Genomic DNA, 26509 nt, shown 5'->3' on the forward strand with positions numbered 1-26509 from the left:
TGTAGCCTGTGGAGACTGAGAGCCAACCCTTCTCCATCCGGTGGGTAGTAGCCTACTTGTGATTTGCGCAGTGTAATTCACAGAATTGATTTCTCTGCTACAAGCCTCTGACACGTATTGTGTGAGCTTGTGACTATAGAGGGTATGCGCATGACGTCACCGTCGGCCGGAGTGAATGCGGTCACGCCCACAAGTGGCAAAAAGACTGAGCGGCAGCATTTGTTTTCAGCGTGAATGCCGTGAAAATCACACAAAACACATCTAAAACGGGAAAGAGCTTTGCGATTGACTGTACAACTAGATTTGACCAGAAATCTGAGGTACTGTATATTTTTATAGACTGCAAAAAGCTACAGAACAGACTATATTCTGCATAATTGGATGTTTTTAAATAAACACTGACAAAAAACTATACAAGTTTTAGGGCTGGACGATATGATGATATACAGTATAACATTAATGTAGTGATCACTCGGATTTAGACCTATCTATATTGTATTTATATAAAACGTTTACAGGCAAATTGTCTTCATTTATTTCCCCGGCGTCGAAATCAGGCACATATAAATGTCAGGAAACACGATTCCTGGCTGCATGTCAATATCCATGGATCACTGGATCTTTGATAAGTTGTAAGGAACACTATATCGAGTCCAACTTTTAGTTTAAACTGATCATAGTTTGTTTTACTCGCGTTTTCGCAGTTTCCCCTATTAACTCCAGTCACGCAGCAGCTCTTCTGCCACTCAGTCCCGCTGAGGGGGGCGTGTTCCGGCGGGGAAGTGACGTTAATGCATTCCCTCTATTGCAAGCGCGCAGCTGAGAAATCCTGATTATATTGTCTGCTATATTTAGGCCTACTTCTTATTTATTAAGGCAATTGGTTGATGAAACATTGATTAAAATGCGTGGCGCGAGCGATCTCCGACAGTAAACTGATTCTGCTTTGTCTCGGGTAAACTGTTGCGACGCGAGCAATAACGGCCGCGTCCGGTGTGTAGACACAGTGTTAAAGCTCATTCTGCCTGATAACGCTACGTTTCAACATCAAGCAATATTCCAAAAATGTATATAATTATAACACTTTATATAGGGCCATTTTGCATTAAGAGTAGCCTAGTTTCACGTTTAGTACATTTTGCTTACTAATTATTTAAAAATAGTATAAAAGTACTGTACATATGTAATTAAAAACGTTTTCATTATGATATTATTCATTTTACTTTAGTAAAAAGATCTGAGTTATTCCTCCACTGGTAGAGATTAGAGGAATTAAGAGTAAAAATAGAAGATAATAAGGTTTTGTCAGTGACACTTTTTATATATTTATTGATACAAGTTATGACTAAATTAAAAGACAAAGTCGTTGTTAGTGAAGATTATGCAACAGTATTTAGAATATAATATAATATAACATGCAATGCAAACTAGTTTGGTTACAGCTCAGCTGTATAATTCTCATTCTATCATTCCCCCTGCCTCCATTACATATCTGTGTCACACAAGTGTTTGATCATCACATTTGAGTGATCATTGCAAAACGTGTTTATAAAATATATTTATTCTGTTTATAGCTACTGTGTAAAGTACCCATCAAAAGTTTGTACACACCAATAGGAAAGTGTCCAAACTTTTGACTGGTATACTGTACTATAATACACATAAATAATATTGCTACTGTATTATAATATACACATAAATAATATCGGCCGATATATCGGTATCGGGCTTTTTTTACTACCTAATATCGGTATCGGCCCCCAAAAATCCATATCGGTCGGGCTCTACTAATTATTACAGATGTTGATCTACCTCAAAGATCGTTCTACGTTACACTTTCACATTTTGAAACATTTTATTTAAGTTCAAGAGCTTAATATAAGACATAAGGAAGTTTTTTTTTGACTGCTAAAACTAACATAATTTGTTGTTTGCCTTAAAAAAAAAAAAGGTTATAAAAAAAGTCAATAATTAGCGATACTGAGCGTTTTGAAACATTATATGGTGATATTTTTTAGCTATATCGCACAGCCCTATACCAGACCTCTTATATTCAGCAAGAAAAAGGCCTTTTAGAATAACTGCAAAAACATCCACCTTCAGATTTTTATAAAGTAAACACAATAACTTTTTACTATTATAAATAATATTTCAAGATGAACCCTCACTGGACTGAAGCAACCTAGGCTTACTGGATTATCCATGTCCATGTTCACATTTGAACGTTAAAAATCATGTTGGAGTCTCAGAAATGATCATCAGAGTTTATTTGTTCATCTCTTAATCATCATTGCATTATGTTTTAATTTAAAACTACAGCACTTTGATAGTAAAATGATATTTAAATGCTTTGTTTTATGAAGACATTATTGGCAGATATAGAGTGACGACTGAGATTTATATGCAGTTTATGTTAGTCTGTTATAAAGATCTCATTGATTTACATTACAAGAATCAATGTCATCTCACCTTCTGTCAATATAAATATCAGCATCTGCACAAATTGCATATTTTTGCTCAGTATGGGCCTCTGAATAAAACTGAGGCGTTTCCCCCATATTCCCACTATATAAATCAGACCATATGAGCCATAAAAGCCTGAGGATTAAAAAGAAAAGAAAAAAAGATGATCAAATATGATACTCAACAAAAACACACAAACTGTTCCTTTTACACAATTAGTTTTTCCTGACTATTATTTCTATTAAATTATTATTACTTCATTAAATTAGTTAATATATTATAGTCAAGTCACATTTATTTATACAGCGCTTTACAAAACGTGTTTTGTGTTTTAAAGGTGCACTATGCAGTAGAGCCCGACCGATATATCGGCGGGCCGATATTATCGGCCGATTTTAGGCATTTTCCTAACTATCGGTATCGGCATTTATAATGGCCGATAAATGAATAATTTAAAAAATGCGGGTGCGGTGATTCATAGGGTGGCGCTGCCAATAAAGCACCTAAAAGCTGTCACAAGAACTGGCAAAAGTAATGATTATGAATACAACAAATATAGCAAGGAGACATTTTAATTGTTTATTAATAAACAAGTGTTTTCAGTCAGTGTCAGCCAAAGATGAAGTTGACGATGCTGACTCGCGATCTTCAGTGAACGCGCGCCAGAGAGAAATGCACATTTCATACGATTACATGAGTCTGTCTGTCTTTCGTTTTGAATTGTTCTGTTTAAAAGTAGACATTTCAATATAGATATATTTCAATTCTCAGGTCTATACGCTGAGTTTCGGTTCATGAGACGAGCTCCAGTTCACCCGCAGGCGCCTCCGTGTCGAGATTATCTATCGTCTGCTAAATTTACTGCTTATAAATTAAATCCAGGCAAATGGTTGATGAAACATTGATTAAAATTAAGATACAATTAATACAAAACGAAATTCACTTTGAAACGAAAGGTTTTGTGCTTTCTGTTTGATGTCTATGTGAAAGTTTCAAAGCATATTTTAGTGCCGCTTTCAGAGCGCTCACGTCCGTAGTGCTGAACTGTCGCGTCTGTAACATTGTTTTTCTCAAATGCGAACACGAAAAATAATAAAATGAATATTTTATGTAGCCTGTGGAGACTGAGAGCCAACCCTTCTCCACTGAAGATCTAGTGAGAAGCATTCACATTTCTCCGTTATTAACCGTAGATCTCTATTAGATCAAACAGGCGCTGACGTGGACACCAGGAGAAACATTGTGCCGTGAATGAACATGGATTTAAAGTCCCTGTAAAGTCAAAATTAAGTATGTGTTTTGAGTTTGTCACACCACAGAAAAATTTGTTATTAGTCACCCAGCCAAATTTGAATGATAAAAAAAGCCAGCAAGTACATAAAATAAGCTATCAAAATCTTGAAGAAATGAGCAGTATTCTCTGCTCTCAAACGCTGGAGGCGTGTCCACTGGCTGCGCTGAAACCACGCCCACTCGCGGGAAAGCTGCCGTCGTCGACTCGCCACACTCAACTCTACAGCCGGAATGGATGCTCGCACGGTGGGCAGTGGGCACGCACTGCCGATGACACCAGTTGTCGGCGCGACGGGAGGATGAAGGCCAGGCGGGAGTCGGTTCGGCCCCATTCACCAGTAACAGCGGATTATCAGTGAATCCCTGACAGTTATCTCCGACGAAAGTTTATAAAACTATCCCGTGTAAAATGATCACTTACAGAGGCGGGTGTTGGCGGTGATCCTCAGCTCTCCACAAAATTAATCCACTTCTTCTTGATGTAATCGTTTTTCGGAAATTTAAATAAGGACACCGATCTGTTTTGTACGTGATCCGGTGATCGCATCCAGGTAGTACGCATTTCCGTGACGAAGGCATAGCTAGCTAGCAATCTGTAGGCTGTGTTACTAATAATACTACTGACAGTAACTCGCGATTGAGCGGCAAACTGATGTGAATGTGCTCTATATTGTTAGGAGCGGCCAGCCTCAGCGGCTACAGTGCGTCATCAAGTAGGGGCGTGTCCAGGAGCTCAAGGGCTCCAGTGCGTCATCGAGCCCTGTTTTAGCCCCGCCCAGAAAATCCGGAAAATAGCAATGGTGAAAAACTGTTTAACGGTCTAACTCCACAAATCAGTACCTCACAGTTCACAGTCTTTGTAATATGTTTTAGCAACACATTTCTAACATTTATAATGTGTTTAGAATTTTTTTTTGAAATTGCCTTTACAGGGACTTTAATGTTGCACTTCAAAACTCAAATATTATATAAATATATATTTAAATGTTATTTTTAATGTGATTACCAAAACATTATTTGTTCATCCTACAAAGATTACCCCCATTTATAAACCTGAAACTTTCAAGATGTAGTAACTCAAACTCAAACTTATTTAAAAATAGTTTCTTTTAATAAATAGGAAATTTCTCTGGCATTTCTTTCTTTTTGCTGTATCGTATCGAACCGCACGTTTTGTGAACTGTTACACCCCTAATGTATAGCCTATATATATTCTCATTATTTTTATTATACACTTTTAAAACATTTTTATTTTTTGTTTACATGCCTGCCGGGTATTTTAAGTTGAGTTGCTATTTGTTTTTATATTAGACTTTTTCTATATTTACTGTTGCACTAAAGTCCAAAAGTGAAGATTTTATGTTATTTATTACTTGATTGTTCAAGCTGCCTCACAGAAGTGCTCTGTTTGTTAACAGAGTTGTTGAACGTTAAAATAAGGTGAATTAAATAAAAAATAAGGAACATCCTGGATCTGTTTTTTCTCTCTTCTTTATTCTTTTTTTATGTATTATATAAGTATCGGATCGGGACTCGGTATCGGTAAATACTCAAAATCAAATGACTCGGAGGCAAAAAAACCTGATCGGGACATCCCTAAAAATAATGCAACAAAGTTTGTTTCCAGAAGAAAATAGCGTCACAGTCCAGCTTAAGTAAGTTCAGTGATGGTTCATTTTGTTCAAAAAAGTTGAGTTAATTTAGTTTATTTATATATATAGCCGCTCTGGAGTAAACCATGATGTCATTGTCCAGCTCAGTTCAGTTCTTGTATAATAGTGTCAATGCAGGAGATCAATAATATTGTTGAATATTAAATTAAATGTGAAATTTAATGTCTCCAACTAAGCGAGCCAAGCCAATGGCAACACAGGTGGAAAGAGGAGACAGAGTTTAGAAGTATAGAGTATATACGTCTTTTGTGTGTAGAGTATAGAATGCTTTAGTGAGAGTTGTTTTATGAATGTAGTCAGGTATAGATTGATGTTGTCTGTGTGCGAGGACTGAATGTGGTTGATGTTTTAATTTCCTGAGAAGGATGAATAAAGTATAGATCTATTTCATGTCAAGTTTGACAGGGTTAAAGCCTGTTTATGGGGTTTTGAAGGCGATTATGAGAGTAGATCGTTTCGCAGATCTCACCGTCCAGGCAGCAGTTTGGCGATCTCGGCCCAGCGGTTTCCCAGCATGCAGTGCGCCTTGTAGATGATGAGATCCTCGTCTGGGGTCCAGGAGGACTTCTTGACGTCAGGGTTGAGGTGGTTGTGCCAGCGTTCCCGGCACTGCTTCCCCAGACGCCCCTTCAGGTGCTTGGCCACCATCGCCCACTGCTTGTTCCCGTACTTCTTCACCAGCTCAATCACCTAAACACACAACACATTCAAGCAAGGCTTCACACACACATTTCTACAGCTACTCTGATGGTTCAGGATTACTGGTTAAGGAATTACTGTGTGGATTTGAATTTGTATGACAAGCAGTGATCTATAGATCTATCTAAATGAGTCTATTATGCTTTTTGGGATATTATTTTTCATGGAGTGTGTAATAGAGCTGTTTGTGACTGTAAAAGATCTGCAAAGTTTGATCTCCGGAGTGTGTGTGTGGCACGATTCTCCGTTAGCCGGTTCTGAACGCTTCTCTGCATTTACTCATGAGAATGAACTCTTTTAAGCCAATCACTGCGCTGGATTACACATGAGATCACATTATAGCGGAGAATTCAATGCATGAGAGCGGTTTCTGCGCCGAACGCTGCGATGAGTTTAACAACGCTCGCAATGCGGATCATATAGATCATATACGGACCGGAGAAAGCGTGTTTCAAGTTATGATGGACATATTTCATATACTCTAGTGCTCTAAACATGAACTAGCAGTGTGTATGCACACGTCTTCCTCAAAGGAAATGTGTTCAAATAAGGACACTGATACAGCCGTACGTCTGCGATGACACGAGGAGTTATTCTGATGCACAGAAGACAATGATATAGACCGAAAATTCAAAGAAAAATTGACAAAAATGTCTATTTTTTCTGTTTAACTGACGCATGTCGTTTGTTCAGAGACTGCAGTGCTCGTGAATGTAATGAAAATTTTATCAGCGTTTCTCCCTCGTTCTTGAAAGTTTCTTATCATATAGGGTTACATCGACTGGTTGTGTTTTTTTCTCTCTTTGGTCATATTTTATAGTCATGTGTCTGTATAAGGAGAGTGTATTGCAGGTCTGTGTTTTATTGGTTGTTGTCTCTCCCTTTCCCACTTTTCCATAGCTTTACACACCCATTTCTGGAGACCTTTTCAACTCATAGGTGTGAACGACCAGGCTAAAACAGGAGGGGGGGTTCCTGACACTTTAATTCCTATGGAAATTGAGCTTTACACTCACGTGCGAATGTGAAGCTCAACTTCCAAAGGATCTGAAAACGCTCGCAAGCGGAGCGGCCAGTGGACACCCGTCGTTCATCAACATGGGCCGCGGGGAAACACACGCTGTTCATTTAGGAACAAGATGGCGTGGGTGTTTGACTCAAGATCGTGATCTTTTAACGATTAATCATGCAGCTCTAAAACCTGTACGAGACTGCAAAACAAAACCAGGAACCTTTAAAATAGCATAACAGGGGCACTTTAATTCATAGGCTGAAATTAGACAAAATGGGAAACGAGGAAAATGTATAAACAAAAACATATTGTAATTTTACAACAATGTGATTTACAACTTTTCCAAACTTGTAAATCACATTTTAACCCCATATTGTGTTTGTCATTTTGGCTAGGAGAGGATTTTTTATTGCATTGGACTAAAACGTAATATCTTTGCACACACAGAAAAACAACTTCCTAATTTTTTTTTTTTTATACTTTTTGTGCTTTTCCCCACCTTGTTACACTTGGTGTTCCTGGTCCAAAAATATGACCTACAAAAGAAAATTGCTCATAAACCCCTCTGTATCTTGTCAAATATTGTATTCAGTGTTTTTGTCAACTTTAGCACAGGTTTTGTAGTTCCTCTTGACTGATCGCAGGCCTCATTGATCTGAGCTCATGCACCTCAGTGAAAATAGTTCACTTAAGTTTATTCACCTAAAAAAAATACAACAATTTATAACTATAACTAAATATAACTCAGACAATTAAGGCTACAATCAATCAGTTCCAAGAAGAAATACAAAACCTGTGCTAAAGTTCACTAATACCTCGTTTCCACCAAAAAAGAACTGGTTCAGAACTGGTGCTGGTTCAAAGTTGGTTCAACTTGCGAACCTTCCCAGAACCTGTTTGTTTTTCCACTGACTAGAGAGCCCAGCGAACGACGTCGTTACGTCACTGTGTACGTCGCCATACGTCTTAGCGTTCCCATTCCCGTCGTGTTGTTGTTCACAGTAACCCGCCCCCAGCCCCCGACGTAAGCATGACGTGGTAAAAGTGCCGCTTTGGAACCAATTTTCCTGGCCGAGAACCGGTTCTTTGGCTGTCGAAACCATAGACTGTAAAAAAAGATGGACGACGCCCCTTCGCTCTTTTCCATTGGTCAGAAGTGAAGCTGCCAGTGTCCCGATATGGCGCTGACATCTTGGAACTTGAGTCTGTAGGCTGTAGAAACGCAAAGAACTGGTTCTCGAGTAGGCACCGGCTCCGAACCGGCTCTCAAAATGCTTTGGTGGAAAAGGGGTATTAAAGACTGAACCCAGTATTTGGCCATAATAACGCATAATGAGAGATTTAAAAGGACAGTCATTTTTGACCCCGAACACCAAAAAAGGAAAATGATTTACAGCACAGGGGTAAACAAGAGAATTGCAGGATCATAGGAAGGCCTGAACGTGGATTGTAATATAAAATAACTTGTGAATCAGATGCTGTGTTGAAAACGCACCTTCTCGTCCTCCTCTTTGGTCCAGGGTCCTTTGACAAGATCCGGATCCAAAACTTTGAACCAGCGATGCTGACACTGATGCTCCGACCGGCTCTTTGAATGAAATAAATGGACACATTAACATTGAAATCTTAATGTGGAGACACGAACAACAAAGCCAGGAATATCTCATCATGGAGGTTAACATACGTACAGGTAGAAAGCCAGCAATGTGTTTCCAATCGTTTGGTCCAGCGTTCAGAACCAGTTTTCGCAGCTTATCATCCTGAAAAAACCAAACGCAATCAAAGCATATACAATGTTTTATTTTTTGACAATGACAACAATCTTTTTGATTGAAGCTGGACAACATGCAACAGTAAAAGGTGTATTTATTCTCTCATCAGATCAATTCTGTCCATCCACTGAAAGTACGAACAACCAGAAACAAGAATCGACTAGATTCGAGCGGTTTAAGCATTTAAATATCATCTTGCAGACATATTTGGAAGATAAAGAGTGACATTTATATGCATTTATGTAAGTAGTCTGTTATACTGATACAAATCTCAATGATTTAGTCTTCTGAAGACTTTTTAATCACATATAAACTTGTGTTTGAGCTTCCGTTTATCATATTTGATCAGGGTTTTTGGGTGTAAACATTAGACTCAGGGTCCGAAATTAACACCCGCCAAGCGCCAAATGCGGGTAGATTTTCCGTTTGGCGAGTAAATCTCAAAAGGCTATCCGCCACACTGGCGGGTGAATGTTCATACCAAAATAGTAATGTAACGAGTTAACGAGTCCTCTTATCGATGCTCGTCCTGCTCCAAAGCGAATTTTTATCCCGCAACTGAAGAACGAGCAGAGAGACAGCGCCCCGGTTGAGCGCACGCACTCTTTCTCTTCGGAGCCAGGCGAAAGTATAAACAAGGCTTCACCGTCTCCTAAGCGCTGTCTTGCTCTCTCTCTCTCCTTGTCCTTGATGGTAAAAGTCCGGAAGACCATAGTTTCATGTGGAGCATTCGGATATATTTTTTCCTGAATTACTGCTGGGTGTGAAGAATTGTGCTAAAATAGGCTACCTAATCTTCTCTGAAAATCGTTCCGCACATTTTGCTGACATAAACCACACTTTAAATAAACGAAAAAATCTATCCAGTGATTAAATGTTTTCTGTGTTGACAAATCTTGTGGGATGTCCCAACTGCCGGGATAATCACACAACGCGTACACATCCGATAAAGACAAGTCCAATTCGCGAACTAATGACTCATTTGAACCGGTTCATTTTAATGAATGGTTAAAGCAACTTATATTTCCATTCCTTCAGTTACTGATCGGATCAGTCAGAGTGAATGGAGTAAAAAAAAAATAGGCAGAGTAAAACTTTTTTTTTTTTTGAAATAATAATAGTATATTATTATTGCATATATTTTATTAAATATACAATTAATACATTTAATTTGTACATAACTATTTTCATAGGCACCACCACAAAAATATTATTTTAATGTGTGTAAATTGTGTAATATGTGTGTAAATAAAAGTAAAAATGGAAAATAGACAAGAAATATGACAAATGTTTAAATATAGCCTATATATAAATTAATGTATATGTGACACAAAAAGGCTGTTTATTATTTTGGCCGGTAAAAAATATGCTTGGCTATTGGATTTTTTCATCTACCATTCCCCGTGGCAGGTGAGCCAAAAAGTTAATTTCGGACCCTGATTAGACTGATGGATTCGGAAGAACATGAAGGTGAGGTTTTTTTGCACTGATTCTTGAATGTTATGAATAATCTCATCTTTTGGTGATGTATGATGTTACTAAAGATTTCGTCAATAAAAGACCTTGAACCGAAGCGTACCTCCTCCTGGGTCCACTTCACTTTCACCTTCCCACAATCCTTCTGATCAGCAACATCAGAGTCTGTGTCCTGACACATGGCCTCTTCCTCATCCTCCCTGTCCACACACACACACACACACACACACACACACACACACGGATGTTAAGGGTTGGGAAAACAGCACTGTACACAGATCAGCAAACACTGGCAACACTGTGTTGAGGTTACACTGACACCATTAGGCAGGGAAGTGTGTTTACATCTTGACTTGTGTGTGTGTATGCCAGAAAATACTCATCAAAACTAGATGAAATCTCAGCATCATGTTTAACTAAAGCAGTGATCATAAAAACACTTTCAGGGCTCTAGAATCGTGCAAATGTAAAGGCTCACATTCAGATAATGTTACTCTCAATCTAATATTCTCAATGCATATGTCAGTTTTTATCCAAACTTACACATTGCACTGGTTTGGGTTACTCAATGACCCTGCAAACACAGTCAGACAGTGAAGTCAAACTCGTGGATATAACGTTAATGCTGAAGTCTAGCGACTGTCTCAGCTCTTTGTGCTCTTATATTGGGCGGGCTCGACATTGCCTTCACAAACTTCATGTCAACAATCTCTACAAGCTCATTCATTATGTCGAATACATATTTCGTGCTCATTTTCTTGCACTTCGTTAAAACTCTTTTACACAATCATATAAAGCATACGAGAAATAATAAACTTTGTGTACTTACCCGCGCGCCCACCACGACATTTCCCTAATGTTTTATAAAAAAATGCTCCAATGAAACAGGTCTTTACGAGGACACAGTGCGTACAGCATACAATCGCAAAAACATCTGTGATGTTAATGAGATGGTCGATCAAATACAGTAAGAGCTTTCATTAAAAAGCGCGCAACAACTCTCCAGCTGAACATCCACTGCGCGCCCAAGTTCCTATCTCGCGCTCCTTTTTCTCAGCCATTCCCGCGAGTGACGTCAGCGAACACACGCTGCGCGCGCAGCTTCATGAGCACAGCACGTAGTGCGTGCGCGCTCGGAACACATGTACGCGCTTCTCTAATAAATAAATAAATAGATAATATAATAATGAGTTTTATGTTTGATGTCGTAAATCACACCAAAGCGATTTAATGTACTTTAAAATGACCAAAATATGTCAGAAAAATGTATGTATTTGTTTTGAATATATTCCAGTTGTTAAAATCAATAATTTGTAAATATTTGTTTAATCGAAACATGCTAGACAAGAGTAATTGCAACTATGGTTATATTCCTGATAGAAAAGTAGGGACCAACTTTAGGATGTATAATTTGTTTAATTAACAATGTGTGGAATTGATTCACGTTCAAATTTTACGTTAAAGAAGTGGTTTCAAGTAACTAATTTCTGTTTCTCATATATAACTTATCTTTCTTTTTTCCTTTTTTTTTGTTTGTTTCATTATAACAATCAAATATTGCGTATGTGGACGCGTTCAGAGAAAATATCTATATAGTTTTAATTTTACTCGCTCCGGTGAACGAATTTACTAGCTTTAATTATTACTAAAATCACAATATAGATGTAACAAATTATTATAATAAACTATTATTACTTGAATACAGATTAGTTAATTCGGCTGATCGAGATCATTACCCGATCACTATAGATTAAACGAGCCAATAGTTGGAGAACTAGGTAATGACCCAATCAAGGCACAGCTATAAATGCAACCTGAGTGTAATTAATTAACCCCACACTTTCCTAATGGATTTAGGACGGGATAGACCTGGTGAAGTCCTAATGCAAATACACATTTTGACATTTAAATCAAATCTAACCATACTTTTTTCAATAGTACGCTGTATTCATGCATAACTAAACCCTGCTTGTTTTGCAGAGCTGACCAGGAGCTCTGAGGGCCTGTCGACGATGTCTGACTTTGACAGAGGGTTCTGCACAGACCAGAGTCTATCTTCATCAGTGGTTTCATCCGACGGGTTCCTGAAGCCGAGTAAAGGTGTTGTGCTGGAGTATTCAGAGCCCGGCGCGTGTCTGAACTACTCCATGAGTCTTCTTTCACCTTTAGTTGCCCTGAAGAACATTCTCTCCCCAGGCAACAGTCCAGCGCAAGACAAGTCCTCCACACCCTACGAGAGGGTGAAGCTCCAGAAGCCGGTCCTGGGGAGCTCGCTGGACCTGTCCTGCGTCGACCTGACCGCCACACACCCCTCATGGGAAGTGTCCCTCGTGAAGGCCGTAGTCGACAGCCCGAAGTCATGCTTGGAGTCCACCTGGAGTCCCATTAACCCCTCGGTGCCTCCTGAGATCTCGCTGTGGGCTGGGCCTAATGTTTCAGGGGATCTTCAGCGCTCCTGGAGGGAAATGGTCTGGCAGGGATCGGGTCAAGCTCCTGCAATCCCAGATCTCAGAGAGGAACCGAGTTCATCCAACTTGGCCATTTGATGGACGCCCTGTTTTAGGTGTGTATGCATGCTAATCAGTGTTGGGGAAAGTTGCTTTTATGCATTCCAATATTGCGTTACTCCCAAAAAAGTAACTAATTGCTTTACTTTTTTATGAAAAGTAATTTGTTACATTACTTTTGCGTTACTACTTATCTGAGCTGGGCTTGTTTGTTTTTTAATAAATAAAAATAAGTTCTATTTTTGGCAAATGTAAAGGCCCTTTCACACTGAATAAGCCTCAGGCTGAAGGAAATGCATATTTACTCCTGTACAGTAGAGGCATATTTAAACCTTTAAGCTGTTCTGGATTAAAGAATAATAGGATACAGGAGAAGCAAGTTCAATCTTATTTCTAAATCTAATCGGAAGGAATTTTGTTTATTTGGTTGAACTATATCATTGAAGGTCAGCAGCAGCAAAGTGAGATTAAGTGCATAAAGTATATTTGTGTTATTTAATATAGTTAATTATAAAGGTTTTGTGTAAAATTCTGAGATTGCATTTTACTGTTTTTATTCATTTTGAGGAATACTGAATGTTTTTGTGCAAGTGAGAGGAGTAAATGCATGTTCATTTAGTCTAGAACTAAAATAACCATCATGTTTACACGCACACCACTTTATTTCTTTCAACATGGGGACAGGAGAGATGTCAGTCAATAAATGTGAAAAAGTAACTACCTTTATTTTAAAAAGTAACTTGGATATTTTGTTGTAAATTGAAAAGAGATGCGTTACTTGAAAAAGTAATCTGATTACATAACTCGAGTTACTTGTAATGAGTCCCAACTCTGATGCTAATAGTAATCCTTGAAGTAATGAGGTGGTTCTAACCTTCTGCTTTGTTTTACAGATGATGTGATGCTTACTAGAATGGCACCTGTGATTTATGTAAATGTATTTGTACTAAACATTTATTTATTGAATGTTTTTCATTAAATAAAGTGTTGAAATGCCCTGTATTCATTGTAAATGTATGTTACAAACTATCTACTGAAGATTGTATTAATTTGGGGGGGGGGGGAACAAGGGAAATAAGAGTTTTCTTACAAAGTATGGTCTTGTTTTCCAGTCTTACCTCAAGATTTACTAGATAAATTAAGACCTAAAGTATTGATCTCTGAAGAAAAAAAAATCAAAATAAGAAAATATCTGCGAGAAACCCTAACCGTCAAATAAACTTGATTCAAAGGGAAAACAGGATTATTTTTCTGACCTCACTGACAGTTATTCGTTCTTGTTTTAAGGAAAAACTCATTTCATTTTGATCAGTTTGTCAGAAAACAGGATTTAACATCAGTTAAGCAGTTTTGCTACTCAAGTTAAATTAAGTTCAGATATTTGTACTAGAAAACAAGGAAATCCTGAAGACTGTTTTTGCAGTGCATGAAGCACTTGAATGATTTACATGATGGCAGTGGATCAAAAACATGTTTAGGTTTCAATATTCTCTCAATCATGTGCCAATGACATAAAGCAGTGGTTCCCAACACTGGTCCCGGAGGAGCCCCAGAACGGCACATTGTAGGGGCCGTTTTACACCTGAAAACTTATTGCGATTTGGGGCCCTGAAAATGCAAACTTTTGAAAACTGGTTTCAAAGTGCAAGTTTCTGAAAACAATACTGCTTTCATCTCCGTGTAAACTACAACAACATGAATTTGAGAAAACAGTGGTGTTATGCCTTCAGTCTAGGAGTGTAGTGTTCCTGGATCCATATGAACGGGAGCCGTTTTGACAACGCTGTCGTCATTAGAGACCTCAACAAAGGGGAACTCCGGACCAGAACTGACAACCACTGAAACAAAATCAATCTTTTGCATTAAGTCTCACATGCTTGATGTCAGAAATTTCTCAATCTCGTATATTGGATTTGGATGCCAATGTGTGTATACAAATATGTTCCAACATGAGAAAACAAAGCTCATATATTTATTGAAAAAAACTCAAAAATGTTACAAGAAAGCTTGTGGATTCTTTAAACCATAGGCTTGGAAAGTTCTGATGAACCACATCTTGCAGTTTGAGTGTTTATATTGAGTGGAATATATATATATATATACATACACATACACACACACACACATCTCCAAATCAAGTCCTTGCTCCAACACTCGGCAGCTCCACGGTGTGTCTGCTTCAATACATGTTGAATCTTGCTTCTGTGGTGTCGATGTCATGCTCCTTGAGGAAAGAGGATAAAGAAGCAATCTTAAAGCCACCATAAAATCAAAATGGACAATTATTATTATTTTTTTTATGGAATATTGCAGTGTTTTATTTAGGGCTGACTTCTAATAGTCGAGGATTTGACGATTCGATTCGGAGCGGTCTGATTCGACTTTGAACCTTATAGTCGAATAGTAGGCAAGTGTTATGAGGGGTGTGACGGTTATTATATAACCGTGAGACCGACGGTTATAGTTGAACACCGTCATTAGAACTCTATAACCGCCAAAACCGTGCTATTAAAATATTTTTTACAAACATTTTTTATCATAGAGAATGTTTAAATACTAATATCATCTTACGAGGGAAACGGAGGTGGAGTTAGTGGTGCTCCGGAGGCTGAGTGCTGGAGATGATTCGGGAGAGTTTTTTTGTTAAGGTTTTGTTTACTGTGTGTGATTTATTTAAAACAAAGCACGTTCATTGCAACGTTTTTTTTGTCATTTAATGGAAAGCACATTCACTTCTAGTTGTCTTGCAGTTCATTTTAAATAAACGTAGAGCGAGTTGTCCTTTAACAGACGAACAGTTATTCAACCGAACGTCTGGCTGCTATCAAAAAAAAAAAGATTCGACTATCAGTCGACTACGGCAAAATCTAACGAATCAGATTCGACTATGAAAATCCTTAGCCGAAAACAGCCCTCGTTTTATTATAAATTATTTATCGGTGCACATCATTATTGTTTTAAATTCATGTGTCTCAAAATATTAAATCAAAATAACTTCCTCTCCCTCTTGCAGCATCTCTTCTCTTCTCTGATGATGAGGGCGGAGCAACCTGTCACTCACATGAGATCCACCAATAGCAAACCACAACCATCCAATCAATTCCCCACAGACAAAATCAAGCCCCGCCCACATTTGCTCTTTTTCCAGAAGCCGTTTCACTCGGATATACGGCACAATAGGGAAGAAAAGAGTAACGTGGCTTCAATTTCATGACGACTTGAAGATAATAATTCACCCAAGAATGAAAATGTTGTAATTTACTGCCCGTCATTTACAGTAGTTCAAACCACAAATTATTTTACAAAAAAATAAATTTTGGGCAGAATGTCCAAGCTGCTCTTTTCCATAACTCCATAAAGAACCAATAAAACATCACACAAATATCATACAAGTAGTCCTTAAGGCTTGTGTGTAACATTATTTAATCTATGGTGATATTCTATAGTATTTTAAATGAAATTTAAAGTCCCCCTGTGGTCAATAATTTTATCACTTAAAACTCATCTTTGTTCTCTAAAATGACATATTTAAACGTTATTTTTGCCTTAAAATAGCTTGCCTTAGTATGTGCGGTTCTATGAATATGCAAATGAGCCCTGCCTCCACTCACTCACTCAGCTCAGAGATCCACTGGTTGACGATCACACGTTGATCTGATTGGTTACAAGGTAGTTTGTGACGTCAGAAACACCAGTGATTTCAAACCGTGTTTTTGAGACTGTCTTTGGTTCACTGCAGTTTTAAGGAGAAAATACTCAGCAATGCTGTCGACTTATGAATTTACACATGGTTTGTCTTAAAGCATATTAAAAACACCACATAGACATATAAACAACATTAAAAGCTGGATTTTCACCACAGGGGGACTTTAAGATCTCAGGCTACTGTTTTTCTGAGCATTGCAGTATAAATCACCATCCACTCACGTTGTGTGGAACAGTGGAAAAGCTTGGACATTTTGCCTATCCTTTCCTTTTTGTGATTCACAGAAAAAAGAAAATCCTACAGGTTTGAAACATGTGGGTGCACAAATGACAATACCAATGGAATTTTTAAATTAAAGACTAAATGAATGGCCAAATGAAATGGAAATGTTTATGTGTGTCCAACTTACTACATTGAGCTTCTTGAACTCCACCACCTGGAAGAAGACGTGCTCCAGTATGTGCTTGGCATCTCTTTTGTCCTTGTCCAACTTCCCTGTCACTCCTAAGATGTCTCCACATTTACGTACATAAAACTCAAGATCATCATCGGTACCTTAGAGAAGACAACGCAACCATTTACAAATCGCCAACCGCTCAAACTCGAGACAATGACAGGATTACAAATCTTTCTGTGCATTCGGAGCCAATGGTGGAAACTCACATTTGTTTGAGAGCTGAGCCAGCCTAACTTTCTCAGAGGAAAAGGTCTCGTCAAGGTCAAAAAGGTCAAGCATGGGTGGGCGAAGGTCCCTAAACGCTGGCTGAAAGACCTGAGCACAAAACAACGCCTCAGTCAAACACAGATCATCTACACACACACTTTAAGGCATTTTCAGCAGGGAATTATCAAAGCACGTTATAATAATGCACTGAGTTGAAATGGAGTGAAAACATTTAGAGAAAATAAAGTCAGTGGACAGTGTTGTGGAGAGCTCATGTAATGAAGACGGACTCACGGCCGGTTGCAGAAGAGGAAGAGGAGTTTCAAACTGAGGTGTGATCAGCTGGAGAGCTTCATGTTTTACATTCAGCAGCTTGTAAGCACTAAAAATACAGACATTCATTAGTTATTAATATTTCAATGCATGTCTGATTGGCCAAGCATTAGTAGTGTAATGCAAAAACGCAACAATATGTGTCGTGGATAGTGGCAATATGTTTTGTGTATATTTCACCCAAAATAAAAAATACTGTGTGAGAAAATTAAGTTTTCAGAGTTTTAGTGTCAGTACTACTTTAAACTACTATATATAATGTTGAATATGTATAATAATGCAGTGGGGAATATTTGTGCGTCCTAATAATGCCAAATGTCTGATGTTACCAGTAAAAAGTGGGCGACATTATTTTAAATATATCTAGTCAGTGAAAGATTCAAAGCATATTCGTCTAAAATAATTCAGTATTTTCAGCTTCAGAATCATGAATATTGTTATTCTGGTGTCTCTATTGTCCTGTGCTTTGGGTTTCAGCACCAAGTCCAAGACTATTCATTTACACACACAATGTAACACCAAATTTAGCATTTTAATCAACAGTTCACTTTTTGTTAACATTTTGCCATGTGTCTTGGAGTATTGCAATAATATGGTATCTTGGTATCGAATCGTGACATGAGGGTATCGTTACACTCCTAGTGAACACACAAACTCATGCCCTTGTGACACTGTTTTCTATAAACTCAAGCACACAACAACAGCTCAATGCATGACTGTGTGTGTTTATGTCAGAACACAACATGGAAGCGTCTTTAGGAAATGTGAATCTTACTCCAGGACAGAGGGAAGAGTGTTTGTGTGCAGCTTTAGCAGAGACATGTCAAACAGGGATGTGAAATCTCGCGGGTTCTCGTCTCCCTCCTGCAGACACACTCTCAGACGGTCAGACAGACTCCCTGTGTCCGGAAGCATGGTGTAGTCTGTGATCTGGGAAAATTAAAGGAAGATTGTCTCCTCACAGTCCTGTATGTAGTCAGGTCAGATATACACTACTGTTCAAAAGTTTGAGGGCAGACACATAGCATTACACTGATCAGAATTCACAGTAAAGACATTTAGAATGTTTGATTTCTATTTGTAAATGCAGTTATTTAGAACTTTCAATTTAACATGTATCACTGTTTCCACAAAAATATGAACTGTTTTCAACTTTGACAATCAGAAATGTTTCTTGAGCATCAGATCATCATATTAGAGTGATTTCTGAAGGATCATGTGACACTGAAGACTGGAGTAATGATGCTGAAAATTCAGCTTTGATCACAGGAATAAATTACACTTTACTATATATTCACAGGAATAAATACAATTTTAGCATATATTAAAAAAGAAAACAGTTCTTTTAAATTGTATTAATTTTCCACTGTTTTACTGTATTTTGTATCAAATAAATACAGCCTTGGTGAGCAGAAGACACTTCTTTCAAAAACATTAAATAAATCATAATGAGCCCAAACGTTTGAACAGTGGAGTATTGTAACACAGATATGAAGGTAACTCAAGTGACGCTCACCTCTGGGTCCTCTGCATCGATCTGGTTGAGAGGAATGCTATCGGTTGTAAGCCACTGGAAAACAACATCCTGCAACGTACACATTATATTGCATTAAAAAACTATACATTATAAACAATAACCACAAAAGTAACTGAGTTTTTACATTTTATGAAGGACATGAGAGTGGTGCTTGCCCATGCAAAGATCACTACCACAATCCTAGGTGTTAAAGTGTTTGTTAACGTTTCGCTATGTGTTTGCTGTCTGGTTAATCTGGTATCGTTTACCCGAAAGGACTATAAAGGCAATAACACACACAAAACAGAGTCGGCACACTCCCACAAAACATTTATTGAGCTCATGTAACAAAGTGTAATAAATGTTGGTGGGAGCAAGTGTGCTGACTTTGTTTTGTTTTTTATAAATCTTCGGTTACACACCTGTAATTTTAGATATTTCTGGATGTGCATGCTTTATATGTTTTTAAAAATAATAACACATCTTTTCTGTAAAGGCTGGTAAATACCACACAACGTTTAATCTAAACAGATTTTCAAACACTTGCCGACTTTTTGCTAGGAAACGTGTGATAAAGGACAACAATATGTGTTCAAAATCATGTTTGAGATCTTCTGACTGGATGAAATCATAGCTTGAAGCTACAAAATTGGAGTCTGTGCACTATGAGAATTCTGTCAACTTTGACTTTACAAAATCTGGCTCTGACTTTCAGTGACAAACTGTCCATAATGCAAATCGGGGAAAAAATCTGGACAAAAGTTGTGTAGTGCATTCCAGCCTTGAGCCTCATGATTTGAGGGAGTTCAAATGTTCATTTGCAGCAAGGTCCTTTGTCCACTCGAGGAGTGGTGGTCCCTCAATCAGTTTTTCCAGTCTTACATCATCTATGGCACAAACTGTGCAAGACGAGCTACTGTACTGGTGAAAGTTCAAAGTGTGAGCAATTTCAAAACTACTAATTTGCAATTAATCACACTTTGAACAAACTCCTAACCCCATATTTTCGCCATCAGTATCAGTGACATTTTGCAATAGCAAATGAATATCCTACCATGATTTTACTGTTCTCCTCCTTGTCCAGGTACTGGTCACTGAACATGTGACATGAGCCCAGAACTGCCAACTTGCCAGCGTTCTAGACACAAACAGAGACATTGAAGCTCAGAATAAGGCCCAGGGAGTTGAACACAGGTATGACTGAGTCTGATCATCAGAATGACTGCACACACACACCTTAGGCTGATGGAAGGCAAGAACAGGCCTGTTGAGTGGAAAACACACAGAGCCAGTGGACAGGACGGCCACCGCAGGCTTCATCACATTTAATGTGGCCCCATAAGGGTAAACGAACGTAAGTGCCCTGTGTAACCATCAAATAAAAGTCATTACACATTCTGATGTGGGACTTTAAAGTGCCCCATTATGCTTTTTGGGATTTTATCTTTCATGTGGTGTGTAATAGAGCTGTTTGTGACTGTAAAAGATCTGCAAAATTTCAAAGTGCAGATAAATGGAGTTTTTGTCTCCCGAAAGAAAGAAGTGATTCTGAACTGAAACGAGTCGTCGGTATTTCCAGTCTCACTTCCTGCTGAATCTGCGCAGGTTTGTAACAGATTTGCATAATGCCAGTCTATGTTCTTCATCGGCTGCCGTGAACAACGTCTACTTTGACCCTCAAACACTGTAGTTGTATCTGAGACTGGAAGAGTTTGGCTCGTGTTGTTCATGTGGAGAAGACGCTGTTTTCTGCTGACAAAGCAAATCCACTTTGGCTATGATTCTTACTTGCGAATTTACCTTATGCACAAAATTTGAATATCGCATAAATTTTTTGCAAATAAAGCACCGTTTTCATCCCATGTGTTCTAGATAGAGAACAAAATCCTCATATCCTGGGAAATTGGCACAAAATATCACTAATAAAAATGTAAGGCTCTTTTTCACTCCATCATAAATGAGTTCGTCTCAGAGCGTCTCACGAAACACAATAAACGCTGTCATGTTTGTTCTCTTGCGTTCGGATGCTGGTGTTCGGGAACACAATCCTGTGAGACGCTTCTGGAGGGAATTAAACCAAATCATTCTGATGACAGACTTTGACTCTGGCGTTTCAGACCCACCAAACCAACATTTGAGATGCTGCGATGTGATTGGTCCGCTGGTTATTCCAGTTATCCAATCACAGCCTCTGCTGAGGCAAAGTCGCATGAGTTTTTTGTTGTGCATCAAGGGATTTATTCAGTAAATGTGTTTCCATCGTAGTTAATTTGCATGTCTTCTTATCAGATAAAAATCTATTCACCTCAGTTAAATACACAAGGTTTTTATGTAACATTGTTAGACTTAATGCGCATATTGGTGTTTCTTTCCAGCATTTTTATGATATATATGAAAATGCACATAAAAATAGGTGGATGGAAACATGATGATGTACTTCCAAAGGTTGAGATTGAAACGGTAAAACCGATGCCTTCGTTACTGTTCGTATCACTGTCTATCAAGAGCTGAGGAAGTTCAGGAGCTGAAATTCAGATATGCTAATGAGTGTTTGGTTTCTGACACGGTCGACCAATCACAACAGACTAGGACGTCAGACCAATCAGAGCAGAGCAGCTCTCAGAGAGGTGGGGTTTAGAGAGACTGAATCCTTGATGAACCGTTTCAGACACTGAGAGAAAAGAGCTGATGCTGCAATGGATATTATGAGGAAATGAGTGTTTTTTGAGCTTGGATGTGTGTAAACCTGTTGTAGGAGACGTCAAAATAACCTGTAAAACAGCATAAAAGGGGCACTTTAACTGTGAAACCACTGTATGTTTGGTAAGACTGCAAAAACTGGGAGAACTGGAAGAGAGGGCTACTCTCTGAGAAAACCTCAAACCTCCTCAAACATTGATCAACCGCTGATAACATAAACAGAACATCAGCTCAAGCTTACTGCGAATTATTCCCCGAACTTTCTTCATCAATCACCCCTGTGACCACTTTACCAGCGGCACGACTGATCTCCCTGGAAAAAAGAAGAAGATTAAAATCATTTAAATCCTGTAAAGACTGATTAGTTTCAATATAATCTCCAAACAAATTCACAGAGAAACATTTCAACACACATGGGAGACACAAACCTGTTCAGAACACCATTAGACACAAGGGCTTCTTTGGGATGGAAATATTTATAATAGACGTTCCTTATTACTGCATCTGCAAATCCAATGCAAAAAAAGTATACATTTCAGAATAATGTTTAAACTTGAACACACCTCTTCCCAGATGAACAAATAAATACAAATAATAATAATTCAAGATTTTAATGAGGCACAAAATAAAGAATGTGCCTCACACCATGCACCATGACACCATATTAAAGAAAAATAACTTTATAAAATAGTTCATTCATAGCATAATGTCATGATGCCAAGATATTTGGGGGAAAAAAATGTTCTCTATCTTGAGATCTTGACTTGAAAAATATGTTTGAACAAAATATATAGTTGTGTCTACGTAAATGTTTTTAATGTGTAAGGAAAATGTATTTTTATACCACCTGACATTAAATAAAATTCATTAAATCAAAACTTTTAAAATGGTGTAAATGTTTTTCAAATGTATATATGAATGTGTTCTTTGTGTGTGTATATATATATATATATGCATTATAAACTACAATCAAAATATTTTTAAAAAACAGCAATAACCATTTTCTAAATTAACGTACACATTTTGTTTTAGTTAATGAGACTATGATGTACAGGTGACATTAAAACCAAATCACACTTACCATTGTTTATCATAATGCCAAACTCTTCCAGGAGGAAGTTGATATTAGTGTCATATTTCATTTCTCCTCCTTCTCCGAGCATCACCAGAAGACCTCCACCACTGTCCAGATACTGCTTCAGAACCTCTAGCTGAAGCACACAGCAAACATACAGCAGTTTCACAGCGAAGCTTCTGCTGGTATCAGCTTGAACTCTTCCATATGTGTCTCAGAGTCTCACCTCAGCAGCAGTGAACTTCTCTCGAGGACCGGCAGTGATCCATAACTTCACTCCTTGGAGTTTCTCCAAGCTGAGCTCCTCTTTGATGCTGAGGAACATGTATAGTTTAGTATGGAAGATTGTTTCCGCCGTGAAATAAGATAAATAAAATCAATTCTGATTTTTTTTCTCTCACAATTGTGTTTATATCTCACAGTTGCAAGTTATGAACTTATAATTGTGTTTACATCTCACAATTCAGACTTTTCTTTCCTCAAAATTGCGAGATATAAACTGTACCTTTTTTAGTTTACATTTCATAACTTTTATGTTTTTCCTCGCAATTCTGAGTTACATCTCGCAATTCTGAGTTATATCTCGTAATTCTGAGTTATTATATAGCAATTCTGAGTGACATCTCGCAATTCTGAGTTATATCTCGTAATTCTGAGTTACATCTCGCAATTCTGAGTTATATCTCGTAATTCTGAGTTATTATATAGCAATTCTGAGTGACATCTCGCAATTCTGAGTTATATCTCGTAATTCTGAGTTACATCTCGCAATTCTGAGTTATATCTCGTAATTCTGAGTTATATCTCGTAATTCTGAGTTATATCTCGTAATTCTGAGTTATTATACAGCAATTCTGAGTGACATCTCGTAATTCTGAGTTACGCCTTGCGATTTTGAGAAACATCTATAATTCTGAGTTAGATCTCGCAATTCTGAGTTACATCTCGCAATTCTGAGTTATATCTCGTAATTCTGAGTTATTATATAGCAATTCTGAGTGACATCTCGCAATTCTGAGTTATATCTCGTAATTCTGAGTTACATCTCGCAATTCTGAGTTATATCTCGTAATTCTGAGTTATTATAAAGCAATTCTGAGTGACATCTCGCAATTCTGAGTTACATCTCGCAATTCTGAGTTATATCTCGTAATTCTGAGTTATTATACAGCAATTCTGAGTGACATCTCGTAATTCTGAGTTACACCTTGCGATTTTGAGAAACATCTATAATTCTGAGTTAGATCTCGTAATTCTGAGTTACATCTAGCAATTTTGAGTTACATTCACAATTCTGAGTTATACCTTGCAATTCTGAGTTTATACCTCACAATTCTAACTTTATATTTCACAATTCTAACTTTATATTTCACAATTCTAACTTTATTTCTCACAATTCTAACTTTATATTTCACAATTCTAACTTTATTTCTCACAATTCTAACTTTATATCTCACAATTCTAACTTTTTTCTCGTAATTTTGAGTTTACATCTCGTAATTCTGTTTATATCACACAATTTTTACTTTTTTTCTCAGAATTGTGACTTTATATCTCAAAACTTTACATCTGACTCCCCCCCCTCCCCTCCCCTCACAATTGTGAGGAAAAAATAGTCAGAATTGTGAGATAAAAAGTCACAACTGACTTTTGCAAAACAAGCTTCCATACTTCAGTAACATTGTTTTAGTCATGTAACGTTAGATTGGTCTAATTTGAATATGAAAAGTAAGACTGATCACCCCTTGGCAAAATGCTAGCTGGTCAAACTAGTTTATTAGGAGTTAATGGGAACATTCATTTCTAATGGGCATTTTATTAGCATATCTGCAAATCCAACAAAATGTCTGCATAATTCCTGTTTTGTGATATAAATGGGCACATCACCAATGCAGTGAATAAACCTCCTTAACACCTGTAAACATGTTTATATGAGCCATTTAAGAGATTTCACCTTTGAATCTTCCATTGTGCTCTTAATTTCTTCTGCAAGGACTTATATCCAGAGTTGGAGGTGAAGAGTTCTCGTTTGGACGCGTTGAAAACAACAATATTTCGTTGCTCTTTGTCCATGCTGGAATATGGATCACAATATTTACAGATGGACAGATTACTGTCTCTAATACACAAAGCACGATGCTTTCGTCGCTGTTTTCCTCACAGGCTGATGTATTTGATATTTCAATACATTATCGCCTCATGACAACCCCGACGTTGAACGACAGCAACAGGAAGAACTGCAAAATATACATAAACTGTAAATATTGTGCATTATCATGTCACCGTTATGAGCGGCTAAGCTAGCAAGCTAAAGCTAATAACTCTCGCTACACAACTGATCAAATCTGTTGAATAACGGGAGTCATAACGCTATGTCATTGTACAAAATGTAAATGCTTCTAAAAAACGAAAAAGGAATAAAAGTTACCACAGAATTCCCCAAAATGTGGTGGCCGTGAGCGATGCATTGTGGGTATTTATGGACAACACAAGCGTAACCAGGGGCGCTTCCTTCATAGCAACTGTGTTTGCGTACTTGTGTAAAATAAAACAGGATATTTTTTTAATTCATTTTTTAAAAGAGACCGAGACAAAGGATGCCCATTTCCGCCACATGAGAAAAGATCAGGGTTTTGTTAAATCGTAATTATGACATTTAAAACGTCGAAATTATGACATACCGAATCTTTTATATATTATTATATATTAGAACAAAGTGACCTGATAGGATGGGATGACGAAAATATAATTCAACTTACACGGATCAAATATCGGCATGAAATATTTGAGTTGAAATTATTTTATTTTACTTCTAGATTGGGAAAATAGTCAGTCAAGCAAAAAGTCGAACAACTGCACAATATTATTCGATATATTATTATTAATATGCGATCCAAGTTACTTTTTCTATTTACTAGAAGCTCTTTATTGTATCGTTCGTTGTTTTTCGGTTGCTGAGATACAGGTTCAATAAGTGCTGTCAAATCTATTAATCGCATGTAACGTTAACATTTTTTTGTTTATATGTGTATATCAGTGGATATATGTATGTGTTTACACACACACAAACACATATATAGCCTATAGTTTTTCACATAAACACTGACAGCACTAGTTCTAATTTTTTCATTAAGTCAGTTGCAGAAACTCTAAATAACCAGTCCCTTTCAAAACTGCTCATTACATTGATTGCTGACAGATATACGTTACATAATATTCTCATTTCTATGCTGTTTTTTTATTCCATAGTCTGAACTGTGTTCAACAGACAAGCTGTAGGAATTTTAGCACAGGAAGGCAGTGATTCTTTGAATTAATTTACCAAATGAAATAGCTAAATGTTGTGCCCTGGCCTAATGCTCTATGGAGCAGTAATCTCTTAAACAGACTACAGAAAACTGAGTGGAAAGCTAACTGAATGATTTATTGACTTACCCTGATTATGTATGGTGAGATTCCTCCAGATGTCACATACAAGTCACTTTCAAATAAACAACAGAACCCGTATGTGAACTTCACAGCCAGTCTGTCCATATAGATGTGGGCAGAGAGGTGAAGAATTATTTTCACCCCCGACTATGACAGTAATATTTTGAGGTTAAAGACTGGACATGTCTCGT

The 26509-nt window shown here is 37.6% G+C and overlaps 3 protein-coding genes across 4 annotated transcripts in view; 1 reads left to right on the forward strand and 2 right to left on the reverse strand.

Moving 5' to 3' along the window:
• The window catches only part of mybl2b (v-myb avian myeloblastosis viral oncogene homolog-like 2b), a 53974-nt gene extending 42456 nt beyond the window's left edge, over positions 1-11518 (reverse strand). Inside the window, exons 1-5 of the mRNA XM_056252520.1 lie at positions 11218-11518; positions 10492-10588; positions 8829-8900; positions 8636-8728; positions 5899-6119 (exon numbers count right to left, since the gene is read on the reverse strand). Coding sequence (XP_056108495.1) covers positions 5899-6119; positions 8636-8728; positions 8829-8900; positions 10492-10588; positions 11218-11237 — 503 coding nt within the window. The 5' untranslated portion in view covers positions 11238-11518. The remainder of the gene's footprint in view (positions 1-5898; positions 6120-8635; positions 8729-8828; positions 8901-10491; positions 10589-11217) is intronic.
• A 717-nt stretch (positions 11519-12235) lies between these two features.
• On the forward strand, positions 12236-13857 carry si:ch73-303b9.1 (uncharacterized). Its single transcript, XM_056252422.1, has 3 exons — positions 12236-12260; positions 12369-12951; positions 13789-13857. Exons 1-2 carry the CDS (start codon positions 12236-12238, stop codon positions 12932-12934), a joined length of 591 nt encoding a protein of 196 aa, XP_056108397.1. The 3' UTR covers positions 12935-12951; positions 13789-13857.
• Positions 13858-14847: 990 nt separating this feature from the next.
• On the reverse strand, positions 14848-25412 carry ift52 (intraflagellar transport 52 homolog (Chlamydomonas)). 2 transcript variants are annotated; one of them, XM_056252521.1, is made up of 14 exons: positions 25318-25412; positions 24844-25126; positions 23116-23203; positions 22896-23025; positions 22243-22318; positions 22056-22127; positions 20351-20477; positions 20169-20252; positions 19115-19183; positions 18374-18528; positions 17560-17647; positions 17265-17373; positions 17011-17156; positions 14848-15119 (listed from the first exon to the last, which is right to left on the reverse strand). In XM_056252521.1, the coding sequence occupies exons 2-14, from the start codon at positions 24960-24962 to the stop codon at positions 15075-15077; spliced, it is 1308 nt and encodes a 435-aa protein (XP_056108496.1). In that variant the 5' UTR covers positions 24963-25126; positions 25318-25412; the 3' UTR covers positions 14848-15074. The 2 variants fall into 2 exon arrangements, with proteins under 2 accessions (XP_056108496.1, XP_056108497.1); XM_056252522.1 differs by having other exon boundaries at positions 24844-24963; positions 25318-25398.
• Positions 25413-26509: the final 1097 nt, after the last annotated feature.

The sequence above is a fragment of the Rhinichthys klamathensis genome, unplaced genomic scaffold (assembly GCF_029890125.1).
Source record: "Rhinichthys klamathensis goyatoka isolate OS25496 unplaced genomic scaffold, OSU_Roscu_1.1 h1tg000095l_1, whole genome shotgun sequence".
In the NCBI taxonomy this organism is placed as follows: Eukaryota; Metazoa; Chordata; class Actinopteri; order Cypriniformes; family Leuciscidae; genus Rhinichthys; species Rhinichthys klamathensis.